Source organism: Plecotus auritus (genome assembly GCF_963455305.1).
Source record: "Plecotus auritus genome assembly, chromosome: 6".
Taxonomy (NCBI): domain Eukaryota; kingdom Metazoa; phylum Chordata; class Mammalia; order Chiroptera; family Vespertilionidae; genus Plecotus; species Plecotus auritus.
The window spans coordinates 92,372,645-92,395,303 of NC_137773.1; the positions used below are offsets into that span (position 1 = coordinate 92,372,645).

Sequence of the window (22,659 nt, forward strand, 5' to 3'; positions counted from 1 at the left end):
TTATTAATTTGCATTTACATGAAATACCCTTTTTTATCCCTTTACTTTCAATGTGTGTATGTGTGTGTGTCTGAGTTGGGTTTTTGTAGACAGCATATTTATGTGTCTTGATTTTTTTTTCATTCAGCTTGGAGCATTTAATCTATTTACATTTAAAGTGATCATTGATAGGGGCACAGTTATTGCCCTTTTATTATTCAAATGTATGTACTTTTTCCTCTATCTTCTTTACACAGAAGTTTCTATATTATTTCTTAAAATACTGGCTTGGTAGTGATGAACTCCTTTAGCTTTTTCTTGTTGGGGAGGTTCTTTATCTCTTCTTCAATTTTAAGTAATAGCCTTGCTTGGTAGAGTGCTCTTGGTTGTAGGTCCTCTTTTTTCCTCATTTTGTTCCAATCCCTCCTGGCCTGCAAAGTTTCTGTTGAGAAATCAGCTAACGGTCTCATAGGAACTCCCTGATTGGTAACTAATTTTCTCTTGCTACTATTAATATTCTTTGACTTAAATCTTTGACATTTTAATGATGATGTGTCTTGGTACAGGCTCATCGTGTTCATCTTGTTTGGAACTCTCGACACTTTCTGGACTTGGGCTCTTTTTCCTTCATCAAGTTAGGAAAGTTTTCAGTCATTATTTTTTCAACTATGTTTTCAATCCCTTGCTCTCTCCCTTCTCCTTCTGATAACCCTATGATACAAAAGTTGTTATGTTTGATGTTGTTCCAGAGGTTCCTTAAACTATCCTTATTTTTTTAATTTCTTTTCTTTTTGCTGCTCTGATTAGGTGTTGTCTGCTACTTGTCTACCCAAATTGCTGATTCGATGCACACTTAATCTAGTCAGCTTCGATTCCATTTTATGTCTTTTTTATTTCAGTGATTGTATTCTTCATTTCTGACTGACTCATTTTTATGGTTTCTACGCCCTTTTTTATGCTTACTGTCTTTTTGTTGAAGTTCTCACTGCATTCATCTATTTTTCTCCTAAGTTCCTTACGCATCCTTATAACCAGTTTTTAACTCTGTCTGGTTGATTGCTTGCCTCCATTTTATTTTGTTCTTTTCTGGAGTTTTCTCCTGCTCTTTCATTTGGGACATGTTTCTTTGTCTTTTCATTTTAGCTATTTCTCTGTGTTTGCTTCTAGGTAGGTAGATCTGCTATGTCTCCCAGTCTTGGCAGGGTGGTCTTACGTGGTAGGTGACCTGGAGGCCCAGTGACATAGTCTCCGTGATTTCTTGAGCCAGGTGCTCCAAGAGTGTCCTTTGTGTGAGTTGTGTGTGCCTTTCTGATGTAGTTGAGCTTTGATTGCTGTTGGCATGTCAGTGGGTAGGTGTTGACCATCGGGCTAACTGGCTCTGAGGACTGGCCATGACCACAGTGTATGAGCTGTTGTGCAAAGACTGACCCCGTGGTAAGGGATTTGCACCAGTGGGGCTCTGGTGTCTACAGAGATCACCCTTTGGGTGTGTCACTTGTGGAGCTAATCAAGTGCTGCTCTGTTATGGTCTGAAGCCAGCCACCAGGTGTGTTGGCTCTGGGGCATCTTGGGAGGGGCTCTGGCACAGGCCAAGGTCAGGCGCTGCCAGTAATTGGCTCAGGACCACCTAGTAGGGACTACAAATTAATCCATGGCTGGCAGCTACTTTCACTGGGCCTGAAGTCCCGTGGGGAAGGCCATCATGCAAACTGAGGCTGCCTGCCATCAGTACTGGGCCCGGGGCCTCTCAGCAAAAGGCACAGGGCGCCCCTAGGCCTGCCACCACATTCCAGCTGCCTGTAAGGCTCAGCTGCTGAGTGAATCTCGGGCAATATGAAAGTGGGGTGAGGCAGGATTTCAGGGAGTACCATGGTGGGATGAGTGGTGTTCACCAGGTTAATGCAGATTCAGATCTGGCATCAGTGCCGAGCCTAGGGCCATTCAGCAAGAGGCCCAGGGTGCACTGAGACCAACCCCTGACTGCATGGGGCCTGTGGAACTTGGAGAACTTTTTGGTTTTTGAGTGTGTGTGTGTGTGTGTGTGTGTGTGTGTGTGTGAATAGGGAGTAAGTTAATGGATAAAGGTGAAGGTGGGAGAGAAAATAGGAGTGAACACATAGAAAGGTAAGTGATTGCTGATTGGACCTCAAGACACATAATATCAGCACCAGGGAGTTACCAGCAAACCAGATCCCAGCACATAAGTGGCTGGGAGAGGGAATTTTCTCTCCTTCATTCTCTTCCTTCTGAATATCAAAGCCTTGATCATTCCTAAATTCCTTTGTTAGTATTATTTCTCTGGCGTTTTATCACTTAAAGTCCCTCATGAACCTTTTTGTACCTTTATTGCTCTAATTGTTGTTGTTACTGTTTGGACACTGCAGCTACCCTATCCCAACACCCTGCCCCCACTTTTTGAGGCCTAAGTTTCTTTCTTTTTTTGGCAGGGGTGGGGGAGAGAAGAATTGACATCTTTATTATGTTGAGTATTACAATCCATGAACACAGTGTGCCTCTCTACTTTTTTTAAAATGTATTTTATTGATTTTTTACAGAGAGGAAGGGAGAGGGATAGAGAGTTAGAAACATCAATGAGAGAGAAACATCAATCAGCTGCCTCCTGCACACCCCCTACTGGGGATGTGCCCACAACCAAGGTACATGCCCTTGACCAGAATCGAACCTGGGACCCTTGAGTCTGCAGGCCGACGCTCTATCCACTGAGCCAGACCAATTAGGGCTCTACTTTTTTTTTAATTCTTTTAAATACACCTTATTTTTTTTATTTTATAATACACAAAATAAATCTATTACCAGATTGTAGATACAAAGTAATTATCCATTTACATGCAATTAAGATTTCAAGAAAAACAATAAGAGAGTTTTTAAGGACTGCAGCGTGGGTCAAGGCTGGCTGTCTGACTCAGAGGAGCCTCCAGCAGCGCATGGGCTGAGGCTGGCTGTTTGCAGCTGAGCCTCTGGAGTACCTGAATTGGGTGGGGTAGGGTGGGGTGGAGTCTCAGGGACTCATCCAGGTGGGGCCCGCGATATTCACCAGGCCAGTGCAGATTCAGATTTAGCCATGTGGGGGAAGGGCTCAACACAGAAAAGGTTGTGCCTGCTTGCCAGCTGTATGGAAGGATTCAACACAAGGACAATGGCAGCTGTCCCTCCAGCCCTCGCCCTGAATCCACACAACTCAGTTTCTCCCTAGACGTGAGCCCCCTGCGCCGCTCTCCCTCTGCCAGAGCCCAACGTGAGTGCCTGCAAACACGTGAGCAGACCCTAGTTTAAGAGCACACCTGGGTTTCCAACAGCCTTTCATCTCACCTGGATGGACAGAATCCCTACTGATTTCCACAGCTGCGAGTTGTGGGGGCTCCTCTTCCCAGCACTGGTACTCTGGGCTTGGGAGCCCAATGTGGGGCTGGGACTCCTCGCTTTTAAGAAGGGACCTCTGCAGCTAAGATCTCTCTCTCAATGCTCAACTGCTGCACTTGAGTACTGAGCCAGCTCGTCTCTGCCCCCCTACCAGTCTCTATGTAGCTTCTTCTTTATATCCTTAGTTACAGGGCCTCTCTACAGCTAGTCTTCCAATTGTTCTCCAAGTTGATTGTTCTATAATTTAGAAATTATTTTGATGTGCTCATGGGACCTACCTTGCCATTTTGACCAGAACTCAGTACCATACTGTTGTGTGTGTTTTTGTTTGTTTGTGGGGGGTTTTGTTGTTGTTGTTGTTAAAAAAATATTTTTATTGATTTCAGAGAGGAAGGGAAAGGGAGAGAGAGATAGAAACATCAATGATGAGAGAGAATCATTGATCAGCTGCCTCCTGCATGCCCTCCACTGGGGATCGAGCCTGCAAACCAGGCATGTGCTCTTGACCAGAATCAAGCTTGGGACCCTCTCATGGGGAGCGGGCCTAAGCTGCAGTCTGGCCACCCTCTGCGGGAGGCGATGGGGCTGATCAGGGGAAGGCACCAGCCCCATTACCCTGCTGCTGCAGTCACTGCCAGCCACCACAGCCGCCAAGGTGTTTTCATCAACACGACTCTAGTCCCTTCACTGTGAAAAAAATGACAACTTCCTTTAGGCATTTTCAAGATGTGTCTTTCACAGAATATGACATTTCTTTCTTTCTTTCTTTTTTATCCTCACCTGAGGATATGTTTCCATTGATTTTTAGAGAGTGTGGAAGAGAGAGGGAGAGACAGAGAGAAACATCAATGTGAGAGGGACACGTTGATTGGTTGCCTCCTGCATGAGCCCTGACCTGGGCCCTGGCCAGGGAGGAGCCTGTAACCTAGGTACATGCCCTTGATCAGAATCGAACCCGGACCCTGCTGTCGGCAGGCCGAGGCTCTAGCCCAGCCATCGGCAAACTACGGCCTGCGGGACGGATCCAGCCCGTTCGGCTGTTCTATCCGGCCCACGGAGCCGAAAGAGCGGAGGGTTCTCTTGCTCTCCCCTCCACTCCTTTACTTTGAATTTATATTAGTTCACACAAACACTCCATCCATGCTTTTGTTCCGGCCCTCCGGTCCAGTTTAAGAACCCATTGTGGCCCTCAAGTCAAAAAGTTTGCCCACCCCTGCTCTAGCCACTGAACCAAACTGGCTAGGGCAGGATATGACATTTCTTAGCCCCTCCAGCAGCGGACCTTCGTTTTTTTCTCCAGGAGTGTGGTGGAAAAATCCTAGATCACCTTCTTGGATTCTTATAACCCAAGTTACCAAGAACACTGCAAGTGGCGGTGTACAGAGAGCTTAGCCAATGAGTGGTCAGAAAAGGTATTTACGCTCGAACTGGTTTGGCTCAATGGATAGACCATCGGCCTGCAGACTGAAGGGTCCCAGGTTTGATTCCTGTTAAGGGCATGTATCTTGGTTGGAGGACATCCCCAGTGGGGAGTGTGCAGGAGGCAGCCAATCGATGTTTCTCTCTCATTGATGTTTCTGACTGTCTATCCCTCTCCCATCTTCTCTGTAAAAAAATCAATAAAATATATTTTTTTAAAAAAAAGAAAAGGTGTTTCCTCTGCAGCTCATGCACAGAGGACCTCCTGCATTGTGTCCACTGGGCTAGGAGCATGTCCCCACCACCCGGGGGCGGCGGGGGGGTGGGGGGGGAAGGGCATGCTCCCGAGGCCAGCAGCCAACCCCGCACCCGGCAGCCATGACATGGGGATGTTCCCGCCCCGCCCCCAGCCACTTGGCACCTGTGCCCGTAGGCCCGGAGAGGCCAGGGGGCATTCTGGGACCCCTGCCGCTAAGGGCCTAAGCACAGACCTACAGGCTAGGAGAGGCCTGGGTCCCAAGGATGTTCCCAGGACCCAGGCTGCTTGGCGCCTGTGTATGCAAATTAACCACCATCTTTGTTGGGTTAATTTGCATACTCACTCTGATTGGCTGGTGAGCATAGCGGAGGGACGATCAATTTGCATGTTTCCCTTTTATTAGTGTATATATATATTAGAGGCCCGGTGCATGAATTCGTGCATGGGTGGGGTCCGGCCAGCCTGGCCAGAGGGAGGGGACATGGGCGGTTGGCCGGCCTGCCTGCTGGTCGAACTCCTGGTCGAGGGGACAATTTGCATATTAGCCTTTTATTATATAGGATATACACTGAGTGGCCAGATTATTATACATTCAGAGATCATAATAATCTGACCACTCAGTGTATGTTAGATATTGGTCTGCAGTTTTATTTTCTTGTGATGTCTTTATCTGATTTTGTTTTCAGGATGATGGTGGCCTTGTAGAATTATTTAGATAATTTTCCTTCCTCTTCTATTTTATGGAGAATTTTACAAAGAATTAGTGTTAATTTTTCCATAAATGGCTGGTAAGAATTTACCAATGAAGTCATCAGTTATGGGCTTTTTATTTGGGGAAGTTTTAATTAATGGTTCAATCTATTTACCTGTTATAGGTATGTTCCAATTTTCTATATCTTATTAATTCCATTTGGATAGTTTGTATGTCTCTAGAAATTTCTTCATTTCATCCAGGTTATCTAACTTGTTGAATAATTGTTCATGATATTCTCTTATAATCCTTTATAAATCCACATGATATATATGCCATTATTATGTACAACAAATATTATGTGTTATACTATTATCATGTTTACTAAATATATATATAGTCTGGTGCATGGATTCGTGCACCGGTGGGGTCCCTCAGCGTGGCCTGCGGGGATTGGTCCGAAATCAGCAGTCCAAGGCTGCCTGCCACTCCTGCCTGTGGCTCCCGCTCATCCCAGACCCACAGCACCTGCTGCAGGCTCGCGCCTAGTCAGTCATAATCAGGAGAGGCTCGTGCCGCCACAGTGGTGAACCCTGCATCTGGCACCTGTAGTGCAGCTGAGCTGCCACTCCTGTTGTGGGAGCACAATGACCTGCATTGAGCATCTGCACCCTGATGGTCAGTGTGCGTCATAGTGACTGGTCAACCAGTCATTCATTCATCTGGTTGTCCGGTAGCTTAGGCTTTTATATATATAGATAATATATATTATGTAATATATAAATATATAATATCCTATCTAATAAAAGAGCAATATGCAAATTAACCATCACTCCACTACACCCACAGGCCATGCCCACTAGCCACACCCACTAACCAATCAGGAGCAAGTATGCAAATTAACCCAACCAAGATGGCTGTGGCCATGGAGAGAGCAGGATGGAGGCTTGGGTTTCCCTAGAGATGGAGGAAGCCAAACCTTCTGCACACCCTGGCCAACCCAGGCTTCCACTTAAGGCTACAAAGTTTCAATGATAGAAGATAAATAAATCCCAACAGAAATGGCTGCCGCCACGTAGGGAGCAGAAGGCTTGGCTCCGCTCCAGGCTACAAAGTTTCAATTGTAGACGATAAATAAATCCCAGATACCAGGGCCTCTACTTGGGTCGCTGGGGGGCGTGGCCGGCCTGCAAACCACCACAGGTCCCTCACCTCACCCAGGCCACCCCACGCCACAAGGGAACCCCCACCGTGATCCGGGATACCCTTCAGGGCAAACCAGCTGGCCCCCACCCATGCACCAGGCCTCTATCCTATCTAATAAAAGAGTAATATGGCAGATTGACCATCACTCCAACACACAAGATGGCTGCCCCCATGTGGTCAAAGATCCTGCCCCCATGTGGACACAAGATGGCCACCACAAGATGGCCAGCAGGGGAGGGCAGTTGGGAGGGACCAGGCCTGCAAGGGAGGGCAGTTGGGGGCGATCAAGCCTGCAGGGGAGGGCAATTAGGGGTGACCAGGCCTGCAGGGGAGGGCAGTTAGGGGCAAACAGGCTGGCAGGGAAGCAGTTAGGCATCAATCAGGCTGACAGGGGAGTGGTTAGGGGGTGATCAGGCTGGCAGGCAGAAGCAGTTAGGGGCAATCAGGAAGGCAGGCAGGCGAGCAGTTGGAAGCCAGCAGTCCTGGATTGTGAGAGGAATGTCTGACTGCCCGTTTAGGCCCGATCCCATCAGGATCGAGTCTAAACGGGCAGTCGGACATCCCTTGAGGGGTCCCAGATTGGAGAGGGTGCAGGCTGGGCTGAGGGACACCCCCCACCCCGTGCACGAATTTAGTGCACCGGGCCTCTAGTATTTATATAATATATTAATTATATATAACAGGGTATTATAGCAACCATTGCAGGTTTAATTACTAATTAACCACCCCACAATGTAACTCCCACAATTCATAGAACTGTCTCTGAAGATAAAGAAGCAAGGAGACAGGAAGGTCACCTTGAGTGTTAATCAGGCAAAGATGGTGCTGGACTGGGATGCAGTACAGGAATCTGGTGATTTAGGTAAGGCTGAGATGGGGAGAAGTTCACTGAGGTTTCACGGTGGGACAAGATACCCAAGGGTGGAATAAATGGAGAATTAAAGTTTAAAGGAAAGTGTGGGCTATGGTGGGGTCCACAAGAAAAGAGTCTACCTGACGAAGGGGTCCTGTGAGCCCCTCAAGATGTCAACCATGGTCTTTTCCTATAGGTCTGTCTACGGTGGGCCTTTTGTCCACACCAGGAATGGGCAAGTTGATGGCTGAAGCCCCCCTAGTTCTAGAAGCTGAGGAGCAGTCAGTTCTGCATGAGACACACAAGGGCCTGTTGCAGGAAGTCTCCCCCGTCTTGCTCTCAGATGTCATCTCTGTCTTTGTGAGCAATAATAACACCCAGAACCTAAGCTCCCCAGTCACCTTCATCTTCAAGCATGTGAGTCCTGGTGGATGGGGCTATAGATATAAAATGAGCCTGATTGCTGGGAATAGACTTGAGGTTCTGGGGGCTCTCCCATGGGTGCATCTTCTCCCCAGGAAAGCCCATCACAAGCAGGATTTGGGTCAGCATTTCTGAGCACCAGAAACACCAGCTCACACCTTGCCCTGTTCCTACAGGCCGTGACCCCAAAGCCAACGCAGAAGGTGTTCTGTGTCTTCTGGGAGCCTGGCCAGAATGGAAGTGGTCATTGGTCCACCAAAGGCTGCTGGAAGTTGGGCACCAGAGACACCAGCACCACCTGCCAATGCAGCCACCTCAGCAGCTTTGCCGTCCTCATGGCCCACTATGATGTGCAGGTGAGAGCCCTAAAAGGGGTTGAATTTAATGTCTATTGCTGTGTAATAAATTCCCACAAATGTAGTGTCTTTAAAAAGACACACACAGATTTGTTATCCTGCAGAATCCTGAGGTCAGCAATCTGGCACGGCACACCTGGGTTGTCTACTCAGGGTCTCACAAGACTAAAATGATTGTGTGAGCCAAGCCTGTAATCTCATCTGAGTTGTACAGTTCTCCAAGCTTCCTGGTTGCTGGCAGAATTCAGTTCCTTACAGTTGTAGGACTGATTTCTCATTTTCTTGCCAGCTGGCAGTAGAGGAGCACACTCAGCTCCTAGGGGCTCCCTGCATTCTTTCTCATGTACCCCTCCCAAGGCCGCTCACAGGGTATCAGTATTGCTAACTGGAAGCCAGCAGGAGAATTGCCCTCACATTAAAACACCCTCAAACTTTGAATCAGTTAAGGGCTCATTTGATTAGGTCTGACCCACACAAGATAAATCCCTCTCTTCAAGTTAGTTGACTGTGGACCTGCAAAATGCCTTCCCAGGAGCACCTAGATGGATTTGACTGAAAACCTGGAGGTATTTATATGTACACATGCTGGTGGGGTTATGAATACCAAACTAGAATTCTGCCTACCATGGGGGGTTTTCAGTACAGGGACTATCGGGGGCTTCAGAAAGGAAGATTTGGTGATGACAAAGTTCAGAGGTACCAGGGGATCCAGTGAGTACAGGTGAGTCAGTAGCTATGTGTGCCTCCTCTCCTGCCCAGTTGATCTGGTAACTTCTCTGGTCCACCAAAACCAGAAACTTGCTCAGGTAACTTCAGGTAATGGGGCATTTACTGAAATAAATGTGGAACCCACATGAAAAGGATAATAGCCAAGTGGCCAGATCTCATAGAAGCCTCCAGAAGTGTGAACAATACTCCAAGACCATGTTTCCTCCAGCCACGTCTCTAAGAAACACGATATTCATACTTTTATTTACATACTGTTTTACATTTATTGAAGATTTAAAATATATACATTTCAAATTCAAACAGAATGAGAGAGTAACCAGACACTTAGTTCCTCTGGCCTCAACCGGTCAAAGCTGTTAGTTTCTCCTGCATTTTTCTTTGGATATTTTATACATATAGGGTCAGGCAAAAGTAGGTCTACAGCTGTTTGTATGGGAAATAATACAATAATTAACAAATAATAGTACAAGAATAAACTCTGTTTTTCACATACTCACAATTGTAAACCTACTTTTGCCTCACCCTGTATAAAAATAATGCATGTATTGGTTCTTTGGTTTTTCTCTTCTCAAAGACTTGGTGGAGTGTGTGTGTGTTTTTTCACTGTTGTGCAAACTGTGTTTTATTTATTGCACCTAGGAGAATTTTCTATTCCAGCCTACAAAGAGACACTTCATTATTTTTATTGCCACACAGCCTTTCATTTTGTGAATGCTCTGTAAATTACACATCAAGACCTCTTATAGTGGGGTTTTGTTTTGATCATTTGCTAATACATAATGTTGCAATTGTTTACACACACTTCCTTCTTCTCATGTGATAATCTATAAGCTTAGTCATGCCCAAAAGTCTAAAGAAAAATAAACACTATGCCTGGCCCATGTGGCTCAGTTGGTTGGATGTTGTCTGGTGCACCAAAAGGTTGCTGGTTCGATTCCCGATCAGGGCACATGCCTGGGATGCAGGCTCTATTCCCATGGGGGTTGTGCAGGAGGCAACTGATGTTTCCTCTCATATCAATGTTTCTGTCTATCACCCTCACCCTTCCTCTCTCTCTAAAATTCAATAAAAATATTTTGTTTTTATTGATTTCAGAGAGGAAAGGAAAGGGAGATAGAAACATTAATGATGAGAGAAAATTATCAGTCACCTGCCTCCTGCACACCTCCCTACTGGGGATCGAGCCCACAACCCGGACATGTGCCCTGCCCGGGAATCAAACCGTGATCTCCTGGTTCATGGGTCAACACTCAACCACTGATCCATACCAGCTGGGAAATTTTTCTTCAGTGACATTCTTTTTTGTTGTTGTTAATCCTCACCTGAAGCTATTTTTCCATTTTTAGAGAGAGTGGAAGGGAGAGAGTGAGACAGAGAGAGAAAAAGAAACATCGATGTGAGAGAGACACATTGACTGGCTGCCTTTGCACACCCAACCAGGGGTAGGGATCGAGCCTGCAACCGAGGTATGTGCCCTTGACCAGAATCGAACCTGGGACCCTTCAGTCCGCAGGCCAACGCTCTTTCCACTGAGCCAAACTGAATAGGGCAAAAATATTTTAAAATAAACCCTTTGAGTTCCAGGTCTTGATCTTGAGTAAGGTCTCTTCTATCCCTCAATTCTTCCAGGGTCTGAATTAATCCATTTAAAACCCATAAAACTCTAAGATTACCCACAAACATCACAGATTTAGGTGGCTCCTCCATTCCTGATTTTGTTACATCAAAAAATAAAACTAAATGTGGTAGGAGAGTCATTAACCCAACCCAGGAAAGTATAACTGATATCTCCTCTTTGCTGGGTTCCAGGAGGAGGATCCCGCTCTGGCTGTGATCACCTACCTGGGGCTGAGCCTCTCTCTGCTGTGCCTCCTCCTGGCGTCCTTCACTTTCCTGCTGTGCAAAGCCATCCAGAACACCAGCACCTCACTCCACCTGCAGCTCTCACTCTGCCTCTTCCTGGCCCACCTGCTCTTCCTCACGGCCATCAACAGAACTGAGAACAAGGTATTGATACTGTCCCAAAGGACATCTGTCCTCCCTGTGGGATGTGGAGTTCATGGCGCCATGCTGCATTGAACATTTTAACATAATGGCCTTGTGTTTTAGGAATGTTAGAGGGGTGAGTAGCCAATTTCACAATGACTGACCCAACTAGAAGATACCCCCTTTTTTGACATTTCCTTCATATACATCAGAGTTCCCCAAAAAAAGTATAGGAGAGGTCTTGGGTCCACACTTCACCTGACAATCCCACCTGGTGACTCTCACTCCTCCCCCAGGTGTTGTGCGCCATCATTGCAGGTGCCTTACACTATCTCTACCTGGCCTCCTTCACCTGGATGCTGCTGGAGGGCCTGAACCTCTTCCTCACTGCACGCAACCTGACAGTGGTCAACTACTCCAACGTGAGCAGGTTCATGAAGAAGTTCATGCTCCCTGTGGGCTACGGAGTCCCAGCTGTGATTGTGGTCATTTCTGCAGCTTCCAGGCCTCACCTTTATGGAACACCTGCCCGGTAAATTAAAGTTCCCACTGTCTTCATCTTCTCCACATGACCATGGTCAGCAGAGAACCAATGTAGCACTTTAATTTCACTAGAATATGATAGGTATAGAAAAACAGTAATAACCACCCAAAGACATCTTCCTGGTTCCATGATTGTATTCCTTGAAGTGATTGTTTTTTTAAGAACTTAAAATTTCATTGTTTCAAATGTTAATTATATAGTATGTTAATAATTATATGTTTATATAATATTAATTGTGCATTACATTCATTACCTATCCTATCAAATAAAAGAGTAATATGCAAATCGACTGTCACTCAAACACACAAGATGGCTGCCCCCATGTGGTCAAAGATGGCTGCCCCCATGTGGACACAAGATGGCTGCCACAAGATGGCCAGCAGGGGAGGGCAGTTGGGAGGGACCAGGCCTGCAGGGGAGGGCAGTTGGGGGTGACCAGGCCAGCAGGGGAGGGCAGTTAGGGGTGACCAGGTCAGCAGAGGAGGGAAGTTGGGGGGGACCCAGGCCTGCAGGGAAGGGCAGTTAGGGGTGACCAGGCCAGCAGAGGAGGGAAGTTGGGGGGGACCCAGGCCTGCAAGGAAGGGCAGTTAGGGGTGACAAGGCCTGCAGGGGAGGGCATTTAGGGGCAATCAGGTTGGCAGGGAGCAGTTAGGCATCAATCAGGCTGGCAGGGGAGTGGTTAGGGGGTTATCAGGCTAGCAGGCAGAAGCAGTTAGGGGCAATCAGGAAGGCAGGCAGGCGAACAGTTGGGAGCCAGCAGTCCCGGATTGTGAGAGGGATGTCTGACTGCCCGCAGGATCGGGCCTAAACAGGCAGTTGGACATCCCTTGAGGGGTCCCAGATTGGAGAGGGTGCAGGCTGGGCTGAGGGACACATACCCCCAACCCCCATGCATGAATTTCATGCACTGGGCCTCTAGTACTTTTATTATAATGAAACATTAACAATCATAAATTAATACATGGTTAAAATAAATAAACTGATTTTTCTCTTTTAGATTTAATTATTTTAAATATTAATTATAATTATACTAGAGGCCCAGTACACAAAATTCATGCACGGTGTGGGGGGTCCCTCAGCCCAGCCTGCACCCTCTCCAATCTGGGATCCCTCTCACAATCCAGGACCACTGGCTCCTAACCACTCACCTGCCTGCCTGCCTAATGCCCCTAACTGCTCCCCTGCCTGCCTGATCACCCCTAACCACCTCTGCCTGCCTGCCTGATCACCCCTAACCACCTCTGCCTGCCTGCCTGATCACCCCTAACCACCTCTGCCTGCCGGCCTGGTCGCCCCCAACGTACATATGGCTGGGGTCCCTCAGCCTGGCCTGTGCCATCTTGCAGTCCAGGAGCCCTTGGGGGATGTCTGGGGGTGGGGGGTGAGCCTAAGCCAACAGTCAGACATCCTTAACTCTGCTACAGAAGCGGGAGAGGCTCCCGCTACCGCTGCTGCACTTGCCAGCCGAGCTCAGGGCTTCTGGCTGAGAGGCACTCCCTCTGTGGGAGCGCACTGACCACCAGAGGGCAGCTCCGGCATTGAGCGTCTACCCCTGGTGATCATTGTGCATCTAGCACTGTATTGTGCATCTAGCACTGTATTGTGCATCTAGCATTGTATTCCTGGTTGCTCCACCGTTTGGTTGATTTGCATATTAGCCTTTTATTATATAGGATTAAAGACTATGTTACATTAAAAACTATTGTACATAATTTTAATCCTATCTTATATGTCAGTAAATGTATATTACTATAATATTCATTGTACTAATTGAGGGGACTGCTTTAAATATTCTAGGAAGCAAAATGGGAATGAAGGGATAGCATTGGTTGGTGTAACCTACTTCTCTCCTCAATTAAAAAAAGGGGGGGGAGTATTATTTAGATGATGAAATTGTGATGACCAGAGCTAAGATTTAGAAATCACTTTAGACATGTGATCTATATTCCCAATATTTTTCATGTATCAGCTCAAGTCATCCTCCCAACAACCCACTTAGGTAGAACTGGTATTATATGAGTTTTACAGGAGAGGAAATGGAGGTACAGAGATTACTGACCTGGTCCAAATCGCACAGATGGTTGCTGGCAAAACTGGGATCAAATATAGATAATCCAGCATTTAAAACAGACTCCTATGTTGATATAATTAATGTTCACCACCATCGGAGTAGCCCTGGTCAGGTGGCCTTCCTATATAGCTTGCATAAAAGTTAGCAAACTGTAAAGGGCTGCAACTTTGCGGACCATGTACTCTCTGTTGCAACTACTCACCTCTGTCCTTGTAGCACAAGAGCTACCATAAGCGATATGCAAGAGAATGAGTGTAATTGTGTACCTGTAAAGCACATTTACAAAATCAGGTGGCAACCCCATTTGACCCACAGGGTGCGGTTTACCAGCATTGTCTTAGCAGGGTTGTCTTTGAGTCTTCTGGTGGGTCCAGCTAATTTAATGTACTCACACCTCCCAACTCATTCACAAGTATCTCACATGGGATCATTTCCAGTTCTATCATTTCTATCAGTGTGGCCTTGATTTACTATGTTTCCTTAAGCATTAGATACCAACCTGTGATCACTTGAGTCTCAATGTTGTCATAAGGAATAAATTATGTAATGCACATGAGCCCTATCTTAGTACTGTTATCAGGTTACTGTCATCATCTTTTTTACTATCATCTTGCATGTCCCTAATTTTTTCACCTTCTATACACCTGCTCATCCATTCATATCTCAGAATAAATACAATCAGTTCTCTCAGGGAACCCTTCCCAACTACCTGAACCTCCTATACCACAGACGAGGCAAGCTGTCTAGCTATGTGTTCTCGTAGCTCCTCCCACTTGACCATAAAACTCATCATCTTGATTGTTTCTATTGTCTAATTAGTGACCTTCCCTGAGGACTGAGACCAGACTATCTCAATTGCAGTTGGGTCTTCAGGTCAAGCAGAGGTCCTGATACAGAGGAGACACAATGTTTTTCCAATAAACCATAATTTAATTTACTTATTGATATTTATCTTTTCATGTAAAAATGTATATTTTCTTCTGCCAGCATACCTGACATTTTTAAAATAAATTTATCCTTTTAAAAACCACATTATTATGGCATGATGGACTTACATAATGCTATACATAGTTAAGGTCTGTAACCTGATGAGTTTGAACTAAACTATACAACCAGGACCAGCACCACCATCAAGGGCATACACAAAGTCTCAGTTATGAAAGAGTAATAAGATAAGAAGATCTATTAGAGTATATGGCCTAATTAACAATATTGTATTGTATACTTAAAATTTAGTAAGAGAATAGATCTTAGCTTAAAGGTTCTTATCAAAAAGAAAGAAACACTATTAGCAATAGGAGGAAGAAGAAACTATGGGTAGTGAAGGATATGTCTACCAAGTCTTTATCCACAAAGGCAAATAGATTCTTCAGTCTCTTTCCATATCTCTTTTAGATGCTGGCTCAGCACACAAAAGGGATTTATATGGACCTTCCTTGGCCCCGTCTGTACCATCTTCTCTGTGAGTAAAGGATGACATGAGAGCATGCTTCCTGCCCAGCTTAGGGTCTATCAAAGAGCAGGTGTATAAGGAGGGTTACAGGCAGGATGAGAAATCTTTAAAGTTTGCCCAGGACTGAGGAGGCATACAGGAGGCAAAATTTCTGTTTTAAAACCAGGATAAAGGGATTTCCTGAGACATCTCACTTTCACTGCTAAAATGTGGAGATTGCCATAAAAACTGGGACAAGTTGATCACCCCAGTTACAGGACAAGCATAAGCCTGAGTTACTGGATGTTTGGTTCCTTTTTCTATGATGGCTATGAAATATGAAAGCATCTTACTTGCTGAGTTAGGTATTGGATGAGCCAGGAGGAAGGAATACAGATGTGGAATATATTCAATATGCTTTGTGGGGTTTCCACAGATTAACTTGGCTTTCTTTCTGATGACCGTCTGGATTCTGAAAACCAAGCTCTCCTCACTCAACAGGGATGTGTCCACCCTCCAGAACACGAGGTGAGAGGGATCAGAGGGGCACACCACCCCATACAAAGCGTGGTCCAGGAGCAATACCCTATGGTTCCAAGCTCCTGGTGTCCTTTCATGGGGATTCTGGGGGGTCAGGAGAGAGGTGCAGCCACCCTCTCTGGAAACCAGCTCAGGAACTGTGGTTTGCTGCTGAAACCCAAGTCAAAACATTGTTTCTCCATAACTCCGGCATGAAATTACCTCAGCCACAGAGAAAATTGACTTTGTTCTGTTAAACATGAATGACTTCCATGGTCCTATGAAGAAGGTCTCAGAACATTTTTATCTTTATAGAACACTTAGGAAATCACATAACTGTTCCCAGAACCCAGCATGCACATTCATGCCAACACCTTCATGGATGCTCTTCCCTCTGCCCTCTCCACTCCTACACCTGAGAAAATCAGGTTCTTTATCCACATATCACATCTTGTGAAAGGCTAGGGGCATCCTTTGCTTTCCTAAACTTAGCACAGAATGAATGGCCTCTATTCTAGGAAAACCATGCTCACACTCAGTTCATGGAGAATGAAAATAGGAATAGTGTTGGATGGGACCTGGGCAGAGGTCCTCACACATAATAAATATTAAGTGACTGTTTGTTTTCATCTTTCCATGAGACTATAAGGTTTGTGAAAACAGAAATTATCTTTGTTATTTTTAATACCCAGGACCCAGCACAGAGAATCAGGTACACAGAATGTCTCCAGTAATGCCAGTTGAAGTAAATTAGGGGCATTCATGAAACATCATGATCTTTTTGAAGCCCACATTATGAATTATCACTACAGCAGAACCTCGGTTCTTGAACTTAATTCATTCTGAAAGGCTGTTCGAGAAGCGGAGTGTTGGAAAACAAAATCAATTTTTCCCATTAGAAATAATGTAAACTGAATTAATTTGTTCCAGACCCCCCAAATGGCTCCGTTTTAACCATTCCTGTATACAGTACATGTCTAATTACTGTTTAATCTATAAACAAACACTTATTTTCTTAAATTTATTGAACCACTCAATGCTAGCCTTAAACTAATCATTTTTAGCACTCGTTCAAGGGTATCTTTCTAGAGGTCAGTATGCAGCATCTTCACTTTTTCATGTATCATTGCCCCCAAAATGCTGTCACTGGCTAACTGCTTTTCATTTATCCAAATCAATAACAATTTTTCTATCTCTCCAGTTGCCTTCATTGTTTTATGAGCACTGTCACACCCTTACCAACATCAGCACTCTTTTTTAAATATATATATATTTTATTGATTTTTTACAGAGAGGAAGGGAGAGGGATAGAGAGTTGGAAACATAGATGAGAGAGAAACATCGATCAGCTGCCTCCTGAACACTCCCTACTGGGTATGTGCCCGCAACCAAGGTACATGCCCTTGACCGGAATCGAACCTGGGACTCTTGAGTCCGCAGGCCGACACTCTATTCACTGAGCCAAACCAGTTAGGGAAACATCAACACTCTTGATGGCCTCTTCATGTTTTAGAAGTGTGCTAATCATCCATTTCACCACAACAAAAGTAAATAAATAAATAAATAAATAAATAAATAAATAAATAAATATATTCACAGCACAATTTCTTGAGATGTTAACAAGGCAAAGTTTAGCTGTAAACTGACTCGTATTGGCACATTCTCTCCTTTGTTTGTGGTCTGAGAGACACTTTTTGTCATAATGATGTATCAGCATGAAATGGTTATTAGGTCAAGAACTGAAGTTAACCAAGACATTTTTTTCCATGAACAACCTGGTTGAGAACCAAATTGTTCAAGATGGGAGATGTTCACTCAAAGTCAAAATGACATGATAAACTCTGATAGCATTTCTTTCAGAGGATCATTGAGAGTAGTTATCAAAGTTGATCACAACTCAGTCATGCATCCCTGGGGTAGAGATGAGGATGACCTTAATTCTGTTGTTCTGGGTGCACCACGGACCTCTCTTTTCCTCCCACCCAGGATGTTGACATTTAAAGCAATGGCTCAGCTCTTCATCTTGGGCTGCACATGGTGTCTGGGAATCTTGCAGGTGGGTCCAGCTGCTCATGCCATGGCCTATCTCTTCACCATCATCAACAGCCTGCAAGGCGTCTTCATCTTCCTGGTGTACTGTCTCCTCAGCCAGCAGGTACTATTGTCTGGCTTCCACCCAGGATTTTCCACTCTCAGTCCTCTCAGTGAGCTAATTCAGAGCATGCTTTGCTTCTGTAGGTCCGGGAGCAATACAAGAAATGGTTGAAAGGGGTCAAGGAAACTAAAGCCGACTCTGAGAAGTACACACTCTCCAGCAGGGCTATGTCTGAAGTCTCCAAACACAATGTGGTAAGATCACATATTTCTCCCAGAGCACTTCACTAGCAGATCCACTTGAGTAGCTCATGCCCATCACACTGGACAACCTGACATATAGCCGGTGATGCCCTAGAATGGCTCCCACTGAGTTTACTTGTGGACCCATCCCAAGGCATTTCCATGTCAACAATGGAGGTCTTCCTGTACTTCCACTCACTGTGTTGATGTACTCACCTTGACCCTTGCCCATGATTCTCTTCTCCTGTGTGTAGAGCACTCACTTTGTGAGACATGGTGCATGTGGTTTCTAATTTTACTTAGTAAAAAGATATAAAACATTTCCTCATAAGCAGAGAGAGAAGCTATGGTTGATCAGCTCAACAAGCAGGAACTAATGATCTGAAGCTGTGATTGCTCAAAGTGCACAGTCACAGCACCATCCTTTATCCCAATTCATTCCATGCTACCCTCTATATATAGAACAATAAATACATGGCATATATAGTTATAAAAGCTGGTAAAAATAAGTGTTAGGTTCGATTTGAGACTTTCCTTAAAAATCTACAATTGTTCCTGGAATTTTCAACACATACAAATAATGCAAAGCCAGGAAGGAGATTCACAAAAGGCTGAGGAGGGATCCCAGCAATAGCAATGAACATACGTATATTCTGGTTTATAAAATTTTGTCTCGTGATTTTTGTTCACATGCTCTTCACATCAGCTCTTGAAGATAAGTATTATTATGTTCCCATTTGGTAGGTAAAGAAAATGAGACTCATAGGTTCTATATGGATTGTGCGAGGCTTTCAGACAATTCACTTTTTCTCCAACTTCCATGGACCCACCATGCTGCCTGCCAAGCCTTATGCATATTTATCATCCAATTCTTTGTCCAACCCTCTACAACTAATCCTTCCAAAATTCTCCATTCATCAAGAATCCCATTCTTCTAATTCTTTCCTTTCTGGCAGATGTTTCTATCAGTTTCTTCCATAGCAAATCAAGTAAGCAGGATGAAACAAGGTCAACTTTGTGCTCTCAAAAACACAAGGCATTGGACATCTGGTTCATTCTCTCCTCATTCTATCTTATTGCCACAGACAAAATGTGCTTCTGACTTTTTTAAGGCTAGTCCTTCTATTGCATTTTGGTTCCCAACACTCTTGACTGCTCCATAACTTTACATTACTGTTCATGCATTCTCTCTCTGAACCTTGCACAGTCTCACCTTCTCAACAGCATCATTGCAACCACATTCTTTGCCAAAATGCTAAATCTCTCTTATTAAAATTAAAGTTATACATTTGATCCCTCCCTCTTCTTCCTCAAACACTCAAAACTGGTATGTGCCTCCATCGTTCCACCAAACAGCTCTCTCTTAAGCCTCCAATGACCTTCATATCACTGAATGAAATAAATTATTTTTGGTCCTCTTAGTACTATTGGGTGTTGTGGTTACTGCCTCCATCATGAAACTTCTCTTTTGTTCCTGGTTCCTAGATCTCAACATCCCTGGCATTCTTTCTAACTTTCTGGCTGAACTGTCTTCATCTTCTTTACATTTCATTTACTCTATCCAGTTTTGTCTTTTCTGTTTTTTTCTCCCGTTCTTTTGATTGGTTTTTCACACTCTTGATCCAATTGATGCATATTTTTTTTTTTTTTTACTCTGTGGGAGTGAAATTTATCTATTTTTTTGTTTACTTGTGCTTTAGGTATCATATTTAAAAAAGAATTGAATAACGCCCATAAGATTTATACATGTTTTCTTTCAAAAACTTTATAGTTTTAATTATTACATTTAGGTATATGATTTAGAATTTATTTTTAATGGTTTGAGGTTTTTACAGTGTGATGTACACATTCTTTTACATGTGGATATCCAGTTTTCCCAACATCATTTATTGAAAAGATTGTTCTTTCCATCGGTGAATTGTCCTGACATCCTTGTCAAAAGTAATTCACGATAAATATAAGGTTTTATTTTTGTACACTTAACTCTCTTCCATCATCTATCTTGATTACTATAGTTTGTAGCAAGTTTGAAATTGGGGAATTGACGCCACAAATTCCTTCTTTTTTATCAAGATTGTTTCAGCTGTTCTGGACCCTTTTAAGACCCATATAAATTTTAAGCTGTGCTTGTCAATTTCTGAGAAAAATTTCACTGAGATATTGATAAGCATTTTGTTGAATCTATAGATCAATGTGGAGGTTCTGCAATCTTAACTAGTAAGTCTTCTGATCCATGAACATGCAATATTTTTCCATTTCTTTAGGTTGACTTCTTTTGACAATCTTTCATAGTTTTCAGAGTACACGTCTTGCACTTTTTAATACAGTATCATTTTTATCCATTCCATCTCAGGAGAATGAAATTAACAACTAAACCAGATGATCCTGTCTCATGGAAAATGAGGAAAACACTGAATTGTCATCCTTTGGGCAAAGAATATAGAAAATATTTTTTGTGTCTGTTACAAGTAACTCTTCATGGCACCATTGTGGGAGAAAGTATACAGGAAATGTTTGACATTCAGTTGCTAGAGAATTGTGGCCTTCTGTTCCACACAGCATGCTCAGCTCAATCGCAGCACAGTCAAGGAGCTATGACCCAATTCCTCAGTTGTCTTGGGTTAAACCCTCCACTTCAACCTGTTTTTCTACAAAAATGTTCCTCAAGTTAAATATATACAACAAGGAAAACCATCATCAAATGTCTATCTTATAACGACATAATAGAGTAATGTTCAAATACCTGTATTTGGCCTCTCTCCCTACATGCCTTGACTTCACTCTTCATTTCTAAAGACTTACTAATTTTTCATTTAAAAATATTTCTCTTATTCACCATGTGCTGTACACAGATCAAGACAAATCCAGTTCCTGATTTCACAAAGCTTATATGTAAAGAAAATGTTAGAGTAAAATCAATAGTTTCTACATCCTTGCATTTTATAAATTTGAGTTGTGTGCAAGGTGTGTATTGCTACAGTATATTGTGTAGTTGTATTTATATATATTATTTCATCTAGGCAAAACCCAATCCAGAGCAATTTCACCTGGAAGAAATTCCCTATGGATTTCCACAGACCACATTTGTATAATTTGAACATATGGGAAATACCTATAAATGGGCATAACATTAAAAACACCCATGAGTCCATCGTGATACCTAAAAATATCAGCTAGTAATTGTAAAAGACGAGATAAAATTAGAAAATCATGATTTTGCAATATCAAGTAAATGGCCACTAAAACAAAATGTAAAAGGCTGTTGGAGGACAGGCTAGTCCCACACTGCCAAAAATACCACCTCATATATTACTGATTAATTACAAGGGCCAAAGTGCACATTTACAATAGGGAGATCTGACAGTTACCATATGACCTTAATAATCAGCTTAACATTGTCAATAGTGGGCAATCTAACATTATCTCCTGATAAGACGTGACTTTACAACATCCTATGTGTGTAAATAAAGAATTATTGACAAATCAGTCTAACCAAAATCTAATCCAGCATTTCAATCAAGGGTTGGGAAACTATAACATGCATGCTAAATCCAGGCATCTACCTGCTTTTATAAATAAACTTTACTGGAACACGTCCACAGCCATGTGTTGATGGATTTTGTCTATGCCTCCTTTCATACTACAATGTCAGTGTTAAGTTGTTGTGAAAGACACTGCAAAATCCCAAAGCCAAAGTATTTACTCACTGGCCCATGACAGAAAAGCTTGCTGGGACCTGTTCTTTCAGACCTGAGTATTAGTATACATAAAATACATGGAACAGAATAACAAGTTAAATAACATCATGAGGAAACAATCAGGTAAATCAAGAACATAGTGCATTCAACAAGCCAGGTGATCTGGACTCTTCTAAAGTCAGTATCATTTAAAAATATAATATTTTTAAAAGTGACTAAGGCTATTCTAGAAAACAGATAAAGGCAACATAACAATCAAATCCAATGTCAATCTAAGTGGTATTCTGATTCAAATACACAGCTATAAAAATATTTTGGAAGCAAATGAAATAATTTGAATATGTATCAATTATTAAAATTATTAATAAATATCTAATCACTATATTGCAATATAATATTGTATGTCAACTATAATTTAAAATAAAAATTTTTAAACTTATTAAATTACTAATATTCTTTGGTGTTTGTAATAATAGTATTCTAGTTATGTGGAGAATATTCTTTAGATTCTTCAATATTTGATAAATATCAAGGTTTTAGCAAGAAAATGTATGTGTATGTAATGTAACACTATATAATTGTTGACTCTAAAGGATATATGAGTGTTTCTTGTATCATTCCAAATTCAATTTAAAAATTGTAAAGGTATCATAAAAGTAAATAATTAGTTATTAATTTATTAATATAAATTCCTAGGTGTGCAGAAAATGTCTTTTCCTCTGCACAAAAGTAATTTTGTAAATAGATATCTTATGAAACTATAAATTTGCATGGTT

At 43.2% G+C, this 22,659-nt stretch overlaps 1 protein-coding gene across 1 annotated transcript in view; it reads left to right on the forward strand.

Annotated features, from left to right (window-relative positions):
- LOC308251756 (adhesion G protein-coupled receptor E2-like) overlaps window positions 1–20,464 on the forward strand; it is a gene marked incomplete at both ends in the record, with an annotated part of 103,898 nt that extends 83,434 nt beyond the window's left edge. Inside the window, 10 exons of the mRNA XM_080675461.1 lie at window positions 7,690–7,797; window positions 7,985–8,205; window positions 8,388–8,567; window positions 11,106–11,303; window positions 11,579–11,814; window positions 15,293–15,359; window positions 15,766–15,857; window positions 17,835–18,003; window positions 18,087–18,197; window positions 20,450–20,464. Of these exons, the coding sequence (XP_080531587.1) occupies window positions 7,690–7,797; window positions 7,985–8,205; window positions 8,388–8,567; window positions 11,106–11,303; window positions 11,579–11,814; window positions 15,293–15,359; window positions 15,766–15,857; window positions 17,835–18,003; window positions 18,087–18,197; window positions 20,450–20,464 (1,397 nt within the window). The remainder of the gene's footprint in view (window positions 1–7,689; window positions 7,798–7,984; window positions 8,206–8,387; window positions 8,568–11,105; window positions 11,304–11,578; window positions 11,815–15,292; window positions 15,360–15,765; window positions 15,858–17,834; window positions 18,004–18,086; window positions 18,198–20,449) is intronic.
- Between the last annotated feature and the right edge of the window lie 2,195 nt (window positions 20,465–22,659).